Genomic DNA, 12262 nt, shown 5'->3' with positions numbered 1-12262 from the left:
CGTGTGGGATTTTCTAGGGCTCGTTTGTTTTAGCTGACGTGATTAAAGTTAAAACGTTAAATAAAATATTATTATAATATTATTTTTATTTTAAAATTTAAAAAATTAAATTTTTTATTTTATTTTATTTTATGTAACAAATTAAAAAAATTATAATATTGAGATGAGATGAGATGAGATGAGATGTTTTCTAAAAATAAATGAGATCTTAATATATCAATGACTATAATAATAAATATTGTAATTCTTTTTAAAGGACAATAATACGAGCTTGAGAGAAGTTACCAAGAAGGTTGTTTGGATTTTTTATATATTTTTAAAAATTTCAAACATTTCTTTAAAGAAAATTTATAACATTATTAAAAAATACTTAGAGCATTAACATTGATTTTTTTATATATAAATACAAAATCACATATTTTAGAAATTATCTTTATCATTCAAGAAAAACTTTCACATTAGATTATGCATCTTTAAGTTAAAATAATAATAAATATTTTTTTCCTAAAATTAATTATTTTATATATTTTTAACAATTAGCACTCACTGCATACATTTGGCATTAATAATACAAATATAATAATAAAATATTATCTTTTTTATATATTATATTAAAAATATAATATATTATTATAATAAAATGAAAGTGAAAGTGAAAATGAAGATGAAGGTAAAGGTTGTGTTGTTGAGGAAGAGAGAATAGGAAATAGTTGTGATAGAAAGATAGTGGGAGGAAAGAAAAAAAAATTTAATAAAATAACATTTGAGGAATGAATAGTGCATCTCCAAATATGTATTGGTACTGTTCATAATTATGAAAATATTTCTATATACATAATTCAATGTAGTCAATTTAATAGTTTAATTATATAAATATGTGTTTACATTTGCATATAAATAAACGAATACCAATGCTCTTACTTAATCATTAAATAAATAAAAAGATGTCGAGACCCATTGTTGGGATACTTTGTCGGGACACAGCGTTTTCCCTTTATAAATCAGTTTTAAATCGGCTTCCAAATTTCCAATTCCAAATAAAACTTTTATTTCTTAAAGTCTTCTCTCAAAGCAAAACAGTATATTATTTATTTAAAAGTTTAATTTTATTTGGAATCACCCGTGTATTCATAATATTATAATATTTATTTTATATTTATGTTTCTTTTATTTCAAATGACGAAAATCTTAAAAGATAATTCATTCAAATGAGAAGAAAAATAAAATAAAGAAGAAAAAGATACGAGGAATCAATTAAAAAACTAATATAATTTTTTTTATGATTTATTTGTATTTATTATGTTAGCAATTGTTCCATTCATATGAGTATAAATATTATATGAGGGCTATTAGAGATATAAAGGGATCCTACATATTGATATTATAAAGGATTATCAGTATGTAACATCTCTCTCTATTTTTCTCCCTCTCTCATTCTCCATGTGCCTTTATCCTCCTCCTCCATTCTCAATCCCTCACTAACGTTGTCGTCGTCTCTCACCAATGTCACCATCAAACCTTCCTTCGCCCCTTGCTAACGTCGTTACCACACCTAACCACTCGTCGAAGTTGCCCTTCACCCTCACCTCCGTCATCGTCTCTCCAACAAGTACGAAATCTCTCTCTCTCTCTTCTCTTGGTCGGGCTGAGAGGGTGGGGAGGGGTTGGGAAATGTAAAGGAAAATGGGAAAACGTGGTATATTGATAGTGTGTTACATCAGTATGTGGAATTCCTTTATGTCTATAATATTTCTCATACTAACTCATTCCATGTCCATTGGCACCCATATCAGTTGTTAAAAGCGATATGTGAATGTTTGAGCGTAATATTTTCTTGAAAGTTTGTTGAAATTTTTTATAAAAGAAAAAAAAATTAAGATGATTTTAATAATGTTTTGATGTAAATTGTAAACTCATTAAAATACGTCTAGATTCATGAAAATTTTGAAGTGTGCTTTAGTTGAGTTTAAAACAAATAATGGCATAGTTCATTGAAACATGAATGGAAGAGTTTCTGTAAGAGATTTTTTAAAAAAAGAAAAAAAAAGAAAAAAGATTTTTTTATGCCACTAAAATCAAGGTAAGATGTTTCGATGAGATTGTTTTTTAAAATATGTTTGAATTGTACGCCACTTAAATATCAATAGAGGTATTACACGACAAGAGTTTTAAAAGCACCTCTAACATAAAAATAGGTGATTAGAAAAAAAAAAATATCTACAAGTCCATGTTTAATAAACACATTATACACTATTGATATAATATGATTTAATTTGCACAGTAAATTTAAAAATTTGAACATACAAATCAAATTATATTGCGTCAATTATGTAAATTGAGTATCCTCTACACCGACTTACAAATAAAATGACTCGGGTGACTAGCCATTAATGATCTTGCTCTAAAGGTATTATTATGCACATCATCTACCTACTTAACTGGAGGGGAAAAAAAAAAGATTCGGTAACTCTAAAGAAAGAGCTTAGGCCTCATTTGGTTAGTGTTATACAGATGAGATGAGATGAGATGATAAATTTATGAATAGTAGTAAGATAATTTATGAATAATAGTGAAATAATTTGAGTTAAAATAGTTTATAGAGTGTTGGAGAAAGAGATAGAAAAATTTGAATAAAAAAATTATACAGTTAAAAGAATGATATAATATAATTTATTAAAATCGTTTTTGTTTTAGAATTTGAAAGTTTGAAAGTTTAGAAATGTTGTAATAATTAAGTAATTATTAGATGAGAAAAGTCAAAAATTAAAAATTAAAAAATATTTGTATATAAAAGGTATATAAATATTAAAATTGATTGAAATATTTGTCAAACCAAAGCAGACTTAAACCGAAAATCCAAGCTTGATAAGTGGCTCACATAAGAGTAAAAAACTTTACCTTGCAAAATGCACCCTAAGATCAGCCCAATATCTGGCGACAATAATCTAGTATGACGAGACTCGGATTCAATTGACATCCTTTATTTTTTTTAATAAATGTGTTTGCTTTAAAATCGAGTTCCACATTCTCTGAGATCTCATAGCAATATGAAAATCGGATTCTAGGTGGGAGAGACCCATACGGATAGCATTTGAGATTCATATATGTACATGTATAAATAAAATTTTAAGCCCTAAAATTCAAATAAAAATTATAAATAATCTACACCCTGCTAAGAGCATTGGCTAATAAATAAAATCTACCGCTGCAATGCAAAGTTTGGCTAAGAGTTAAAACCGTCTGTACCATTGGTACAAGTAAAATAAATGCATCTTACATGAAGCCCACAGTAAATATTTTTATATATGATCAATTCAACATATTTTTACCCACAAGATCTACAGCATTTTTCAACTTTCTATAAATATATTTAAATTCATTTTAACATCCAAACACATATAAACTCATCTTAATTGAGTCCCACAAAACTCATTCAACTATCTCAACTCACTATCATTCATAAAAAACTCACTATTATTCATAAAGAACTCAACTCATCTCATCCAAACAGGACCTAAATGAAAGTTCCAATTTGATTTTGTACATATTTTTATGAAATTGTGCTTGATGATGAACTTAATTTATGGTTGTTGGATATGTTTTATGTAATTCGATGTGTAAATTATTGAAAATTATAAAAACTAAGATATAAAGCTATTTCAAAATAGATACAAATTATATACATTAGAGTAGATAAAAAACTAAAAAAATTAAAAAATAATACTATTTTATAAGTATAGAAAATGAAATGCCTAATTCAACGTAGAATTAAAATTTTGAATGGACAGAAAAAAGATAAAAGGTGATATTTTATTCAAAATTTACATAAAATTTTAACTACACCAATGTCAATATACTCCGCTGCAAGAAGCAACCAAGTCCACGAGCTCTATTTTGTTCGTTAGTTTCTTGTTTTTCGTAAGTGGGCCATGTCTATTTTCAACCGAAGAGCTTGCGAGCTCTATAAACAGCACGGATATTTATGCCCGACCAGTTCGTCAAGATTATTAAAATTTATGCATTAAAATTGGATATTGTGGACTAGGTTGGCTGTCAAAACTCGAGAGACAACTATGGGCTGAGTCGACAAGACGATCACTGTGTCCACATGTCACAGCGATAAGCTATGATTGTACTGTCGCAATTGTGGACTGTGATTGGTTGGAAATGTTAATGTGGTCCACTTATATAGTTATAAAAATCATCTTCACCAGCTGCCGGTTTACCTACTGAACAGTCCATTAGTCCTCATTCTCTATTCCCTCTTTCATGGAAGAAATGTTCAAAATACTCTCCGGTGCTTCCTCCTAGTTTCCCTATATCACTCGATACAGTCAGCTTTTTGGCCTTCCCACTCGAATTTTTTTCCTGCTTTCTAACAACAGGTCCTTTTTCATATAATATCATCACTCGAAAAAACCATCCACCACAAATTCTGATCCCAAAGATTCCAGACAAATTCCTTGGTTATGTGCAAGCTCTAGACTCTAGTCTTCAATCGACCCTGTGCAATTTATGTCTCTAATAATATTACTCCTAGTAGTGTTTTTTTGTTACTACCAGGACAACGGGAAGAAGCAGACCTGAGCAGTGGAGGAAGACGAGAACGACAGACTTTAGAAGTCTACGTTCAACATGGTCCCCCAACCGAGGATAAGCTGACACAACGTAGGAAGGTTCTACACCATCCCCACCAACTAAAACCTAATCAAGGTGATTTCTTCAGCTGATTCACAATCAGATGGATCATTTGTCCCCTACTTCAAGCAACCCCTGCAAAGAAAGACTAATAGAATACCAACGGATTCTTAGTTTTCCCGACATACTCGGTTTCAATAAACTAAGGTCTAGACGGTAAGTCGATCAAATCACCCAAAGCAGGCAAAACCTAATCAAGGTCATTTCTTCAGCTGATGCACAATCAGATGGATCATTTGTCCCCTACTTCAAGCAACCCCTGCAAAGAAAGACTAACAGAATACCAATGGATTCTTAGTTTTCCCGACATACTCGGTTTCAATAAACTAAGGTCTACGTGGTGAGTCGATCAAATCACCAAAAGCAGGCAACGTGTGAACTGTCTTCTACCATTCATCGATGCCACAGATGAACCAACACTAGGCGTCTTACTCTCAAATAAAGTCACACTATGTAGCAGTCAAAGAATGCAAGCACCATTACTACTGGCCACCAACCAAAACATTCTGTCCTTCCAGTCAAACACGGTCACATGTAGCAGCTATAAATGGAGCAGAAACAACCAAAAAAAGTATCCATGGGAATGTTCTCTCTTTTTCTTGAGATTAATAAGCATAAAAACACAACTCACATTGAATCCACCCAAGACATCGCATAAGCCTTTGGAACTGGTAAATAGCGTGCTGTAGCTCCAACCCATCAGTTCAAGAATTAGATGAAGACATCAGAACAGTCTCCATGACAAAATCATCCATCCAATGCCATCAATAAAATTCAAACCAGCCGTAAAAATATGAACATGCTGTTGATGCACACGAAATTACAGGACGCACTAGATTCTTCCCCAATTATCTTTGGCTTCAACAGCTAAGTATTATATACAAGCTCCATAAAAGCCTGCAAAGTTCTTTACTCTTTTTTAATTGTAGTAGATTGCATAATGTACTTCATGCAAGCTTCAGTACCCTGCTGGAAACTGTCTCAACAGTCCTCTTTTATTTAGTTATATGTATATCTCCCTACAAATGAAGGATTTATAATACCCTTGAGATGGAATGAGGAATGTGAAGCAGCAGATCAAATAACAGGTAATTAGCAACTTTATTGATTATTCTCGATGGTTTAAAGATTAATTCAAAGTTCTAATAGTTCCTTCCGGCATACCTGCTCTGGCCAACCAAGCACCCAAATCAAGAGTTGAAGATACTTTTGAGAAACTTTAGGAGATCCACTGAAGATTTAGCGAAACACTTCAGCAAGTATATAATGCGCCACCTTAATTTATGAAATACAAGATTATACGAGTTTAAAGATGATTTAGCAACCATCGTACCAACTGAGCTATGTCCATGACATCAAGCAGGACAGAATCACAAGTAACCAAAAAGCAGAGCCTGCATCTGAAGTTACTTTCACAGCTTAAACTGCAAATAGAGTAGCAAGTTCCTTTGTCCTATGAGCTAGTAAAATGTCCCTGATTAGACTCTGCAAGTTTCCATCTCCAATAGCATCTGAAATATCAACTCATGGCAGGATCAGGATCAAAATCTTTTCCTCTTCACACGTGAGATCTCATCAAACCCATCATCCTGCCACACCTGCCCCCCACGCCTGTAATTTACTTCCTGCTCTTCAATGCTTCTTGTTCTTCTATGTGCATTTCCTGGCTGATTCTTAATCCTTTGGTCAAACCCCCGATCCCTGAGACTGCCTCTTTGATGGAATTCTGAATCATCTTCTGGATAGAACCTAAAAGGCCTGGGGCCATCCTCTGAATTAAGATGAAAACCCTCACCATTAGCATCATTATAAGGAGGCCTAAATGAACGGACAGGTCCACGTCTCCCACCAAACCTTCTTCTATCATCACCATTCGCATCACCACTAAGCTCATGCAACCGACCGGTATTCATTGGGCCCCCAAAATACTCATCACTGCCTGTTTTTTCTCGGGGATTTATAGCATCAAATTGCCGGTTTCTGAGTAAAATCCGACCAGATTGGCTCCTATTCGGAATTACAGATCTTGGATGACCATTGTCCCGTCCAGAATCCATATCCCTCAAATCATTAGATGATCGTGAAAAATACGGTGGGGAGCCATGCCTCCTGACCATCAGGTCTCCAGTGAAACAAGGGCGATCTGGAGATCTCATCCTCTCCATCCTATAAATTGGAGGAGATCGTCGATGAATCAATTCTGGAGGTCCACCAAAACCATCTTGGGATCTTCTCCTTGGAGATGGCCATGGGACAGGAGAACGAGATCTGGATCTTATTGGAGATTTTGAATGCATTCGGGGAAGACCCCTTCTCTGAACAGAAGAAAAGTTTCTAGTACCTCGGGCAAAATGGCCACCTAATCCTTCATAGGCAGGTTGAGGACGTGTGAACATTGGTTCCATTGTATCATCAGTAAAAACCCTTACAAACTTCTCACTATGCCTAGGTCCAACCACTACCGAACCATCTTCATCAACACATCTACCAGGGCTCACATTTCTAGTAACTCTGCGAATCATTTGACCACCGCCACGTGCAGCAGGGATGTCTCTCCCACCTGAAGATTGTCTTCTTGATGGTATACGGCGAAAAATGTCATCATTTAAATGCTTCCTCCTTCCCCGACCAGTGCCAAAAAATGAACCTTCCGGTGCAATATTATAACTATTATATTCAAGGTCAGTGTCAGGCACAGCAGATGCATATTTATGTCTGGGGACACGAAACTCTGTTGCCCCATTATAAAATCCTGAATTGAAGTCATGGTCAGAATCCCAGTCACCATGTAAAGTGTCTAACCGACTAGTGATCCTCCCTCTTCCCCGCATAAAATTTAACCTAGGATTTCTGGGTGAGTTATCTTGGTGCCTCTCTCGTGAAAATTTGTGGGAGCCATCCATGTATAATTCATCTCTAAAAAAAAGTAAAGGTAAGAAAATCAGAGAACAATAGAACTATTAACCCTGAAAAAAGAGCAATAAAAGCAAACATGGGTAGAAGAAAGATCACCTCCCTTGGGGATGTAAGTTTTCTCCCTCAAGTACTACATCGGGTATCTCCGTTCCAGCTTGTGATGGCAATGATCTGGCAGAAATAGGTCTTGTTTTACCAGGAGATAACAAATGAGAAGCTCGAGACAAATTTATAATACGGCTCCTAATACCACCATTGTTGACATCGTTAGCCACATCATCACCATCTGCAGATGCTTCCATCTTTGGCAGAGCTGCATCATTCTTTTCCAGCATGAGAATTTTTTTAACATTCTCATCTACAGTGGCAACAGCTTCTTGGTTTCCTTTAGAAGTTTGTTCAGACGATGATTCTTTCTCCTGTTCCTTCAAGCAATCTTTACTACCCGATTGATCACGTGGTTTTCCTTGAATCTCATTAATTGGCCTCTTCATTCCAGCTCCACTCAGCTTTTCAACATCCGGTGATTCTTGCGAGCATGTAAGTTTATCAGCACTGCTCCAGGACACCCCCTCCACTCTATCATCATTATTGCTATTATCTTTGTTGCTTGTTTCATCAGGATCTTCTGTTTTATAGTCTTTTTCCTCAACATGACATGAAGTAGCATGATAATCACCATCCTGTCCAATAATGTCCATCTTTCTATTATCAGAGTCACCGTGATCAACATGTTCAGCTTCTTTCTCACATATAGGCTCCTCCTCTACTGCATTATCCACTAAAGGTTCTCGGACCTCACCATCTTCATAGTCGTCTTCTTCACCATCTTGTTTTGTATCCATAGCCCTAGCTAAAGAATGATTCCCATCCGACTCGTAATCAGAACTATAAGAATCTTCTAACATATCAGCTGATATTTCGATCTTCTCCTCATCACTTACTGAATCTTCACTAACCCGCATATCAGGGAGGTGGTCATTCATGCATTGTAATCTACACTGCTCAGGATCATCACTATTTCCATCTTCAGCTCTTACATTATCATCAGTCATCACAGAAGTATTTGATTCTTTACCATTATGACCCACAGCTGTATCAACTGTTTCTGAAGCAACCGGCTGAGTCCTTTCCCAAGCTTCTTGAGGCACCACCTCCCCATTACTATGCGCCCCTTCAGTGCACCTAGAATGTTGAAAGTTGTTTGCTACATCACCGGCTATAATCAGCTCTGTAGAACAAGAAGGCTCGACTGCAGTGCAGGACATTGGTGCAGTTTCGGGCAATGACATGGCAATAGAATGATTACTTAAACCCTGTAGCACTTGTTTTTCTACCCGTGATGTCCCCTCTATTTTATTGAGTGCTTGTCTATCCTCACGCACTGGTTCTGTTTTAATGGATTCAGGACCACCTAATTTCAGGGCGCTAATATTTGAAGACTTGGCAAGACTGCAGTCAACTAATTCATGCTTTAGTGTTCTACTGTTTAATAGTCCCATACTATAACCTTTAGTTCCAATATTATCTAACTTCATGCTCTCATCAAATGGTTCTGATTTCACGGTCCTATGATTAACTCTGTCCAAATTGCTAGTTGATGCCTCCAATCTAGGCAAGCTCATATTGGGAAAAACCCTGCCAAAATCTTCTTTGGCAGAAAAGCAGGAAGGTTCCTGGCTCACCTGTGACTGAAAAGAAGCTGGACTAAGGCCTAAATGAAGCGAGTCAACAATTTCATTTTGTTGGCCAGACAGTTTAGATGATATGTCTAAATTAGCTCTGTTCTCACTCACGCTATTGTGTTCAGAAGATGAAGCAGTGCCAATCATCCCAGTTGAGCATATGAAAGGTTTTATATCATGAGTACGATCAGTTGGATTGAAGTCATCAACAGATACCTGATCTGCAGCTGCATCGCTCGCAGAACATTGCCACGCATCCATCAAAACATTCAGATCCCAGTTTGCCCTATTAGCACACAACTGTACACCGTTATTCAACTCAACATCATCCTTTTTCCACTGGATACTGCTATTTGCGTTGCTCAAAGATAAATTCAGAGAACAGGGTTCTAAACTATCCTTTTTCTGGCCTGTTCCATCACTGTTTTGACCTGCCAATGCTGGAAAAAGATGTTCCTTTAATCCTAATGTCAGTTCAATATTCCCTGGAATGGTAGGAATTTCTGCTTTACACTTGCCTTCAAGTTTTTTTGATAAATAATTGCCTTCAGATTTTTCATTGCTATATGTCTCTTTGCCCATGGTAAGCACAAGAGCTTCATTTGGTGCTACCTTCAACTTCGTTTTTGCCAATGTTATCGGCAATTCAGAGTTCTTGGCTGCAACAAGCTTATCTTTGCAATCCATGTTACCCACAGAACCAGAGTGAATTCTTAGGCGTGGTTCTTCGAGTTTGACTCTATAGTTAGGAATGTTTTGGAACAAAGTAACATTAATATGATCAGAATTTTCTTTGGGCTCCTCAGATACAGGTTTCTTGTGTGCATCAGATATACCAGAATAACATGTTGCAGCACTAGCAGTTGATATAGTGGACCCCCAAGATGGGCTAGATTGTTTCTTTTGTAGCGAATCGGATTGCTCCTTTTGAAGCGAATCGGATTGCTCCTGCAGCAAATCCGATGGACCAGTTAATGAATTGTTTTCTGCTGCAAAAGAAGTCAGTTCTTCAGATGGAGGTGGAGAAAGCCATGGCAATGGGAACCTCCTCTTCTTGATAGGAACCCCAGCAATGTAATCACTAGCCTGCCTGGAAATGGGTTTAACCCCAGTCTGCAAACAAAAATTAGTTAAATCAACTATTCAAAAGAAGAAGAAATATGTATGGCTCCAATCCAAGCAGAAACTTAGAACAGAAATAAACCTCTTCATTGCCTGATACAGGCATGACTTCAAGGGTTGTCAAACTTATAATCAATAGCAATTCCTTGATTGAGTTTAGAAAATTGCTCTTGATTCCTGCACTGGAATATCTAAGCTACATAAGACTATGCAGTTTCACAATCTTCCGAATGTTCTCCGGGATGGGATAACAAGTAGTAATCACCTGCAAACAAAAAATAATTATAATAATGCTACACCATCATGAACTAGTCCAGAATGAATATTCAAAGTCGACGAGAGGGAAGAATGTAAATAAAAAATAGCTTCAACTGTGGGAAATCACAGATAAAGGTTTTCTCGATCAAAATCGATTACATAATCCACCGATTAGAATTCTTAAGAGTAGGAAATATAGCCGGAAAGCAAAATCAGGAGAAAATATAACAAAATCCTCAGTGATACAAAAAATCCTCTTCAAACACTAACTGTAAATCCAAGGAAGTAAATCATATAGCCTGAAACATGATCTTATAGACGAAAACGCACAGACATCTCCAGCGAAAGTGATAAGATCACCGATCAATCTCCAAACCCTGACCTTAAAAGATCAACTTCCCAAAGAAAAAATGGAAACTACATCCACAAAACAAGTATTTCTTGCATATGCACATCGAAAATACTTAGATCCGCAAAACCGTGCTGCAAGGTCAATTCATTTAACCGAAAATACTGGTTTTCAGGAAACATCTGAAAGAGAAAAAATGCACCCAAAAACCATAAAAAGAAAGAGAGATTTTAAAGCAACGAAAACATGTTCACAAACAAACACATCATACATCAGATCCGTCAATTTTCCCCACCGTTTTCTCAAATCAGACATAAAAAAGGAAACAAAAAAATCACATAAAATGGGAAAAAGGGACTAAAAAATGGAACATCGAAAACATTTTCAGGAGGAAGTAACCATATCAGGTTGAACTAATGAAACTACATAATTAAACGGAAAACAAAGAGAAAAAAGGGAAATTAAAAAATAAAAATAAGTTAAACCGACATAATTTCCAGGAAGTGCCTGAAATCCAAAAATTAACACGCACACGCTGGCCGGCAGATATTTCAACAGAGAGAAAAAATTACAAGGAAGAAATTACGTACCAAAAGGGCGAGAGAGAAATCGGAGGAGTTCGGTCAAGCTCTGCAACTTCCCGGAAACGATGCGTGAAAGATCAGATGCCAAGGAGAAATGGAAAGACGACGAAAAGAATCGAAAACTAATTTTTTAGCCTAATCTATAAAGCCTAGAGTTCGTGGCTTATGCACTCGGAAGCCATCTATCTCTTCTCTTCTCTTCTCTATCTATATTATTGCGGTGAGCGATGTGCTGTCTGCTGTGCATTATATTTATATAATATATTGACTTTAAAAGTGGGTAGACGTGTAGAGTCTTGGTCACACTTCGGCCAGAAGGCCTGAGCTCGAGTAGTTAGGTGACACGTGTACTTCTTGCAAGAATCATCATGTGACGCGTTCCCCACCCTGTTGCCGCACTACCCCAGTACCTACCGCCCCTGTTTTGTCGTTTCCTTTCCTTGCCTCGTACTTCTAGTCTCTGGAAAAAATATATTTATTATCGTAATTTTCATCGTTTTTTTATTATTTTATAATGTGATATTAAATAATAAATTTATAAATAAAATATAATAAATAATTTATAATCACTTAATAACACATCATAAAAAAATAAAAATATGATAAAAATTAAAAAAATGAGTAGTATTACTCCGTCTCTTCATCCTTGT

At 35.7% G+C, this 12262-nt stretch overlaps 1 protein-coding gene across 2 annotated transcripts; it reads right to left on the bottom strand.

The window, feature by feature from the left end:
• Window positions 1–5273: 5273 nt before the first annotated feature.
• LOC121237296 lies at window positions 5274–11846 on the bottom strand. Of its 2 annotated transcripts, XR_005934895.1 has the most exons (5): window positions 11619–11846; window positions 10504–10686; window positions 7711–10412; window positions 5863–7614; window positions 5274–5717 (listed from the first exon to the last, which is right to left on the bottom strand). XR_005934895.1 is itself a non-coding variant. In XM_041133990.1 (4 exons), exons 2-4 carry the CDS (start codon window positions 10525–10527, stop codon window positions 6240–6242), a joined length of 4101 nt encoding a protein of 1366 aa, XP_040989924.1. In that variant the 5' UTR covers window positions 10528–10686; window positions 11619–11846; the 3' UTR covers window positions 5781–6239. The 2 variants fall into 2 exon arrangements, 1 of the variants encoding a protein (XP_040989924.1); XM_041133990.1 differs by lacking the exon at window positions 5274–5717 and having other exon boundaries at window positions 5781–7614.
• Window positions 11847–12262: the final 416 nt, after the last annotated feature.

This window comes from Juglans microcarpa x Juglans regia, chromosome 1D, assembly GCF_004785595.1.
Source record: "Juglans microcarpa x Juglans regia isolate MS1-56 chromosome 1D, Jm3101_v1.0, whole genome shotgun sequence".
NCBI lineage: Eukaryota > Viridiplantae > Streptophyta > Magnoliopsida > Fagales > Juglandaceae > Juglans > Juglans microcarpa x Juglans regia.
This window is presented reverse-complemented; position numbering and strand designations above follow the sequence as displayed.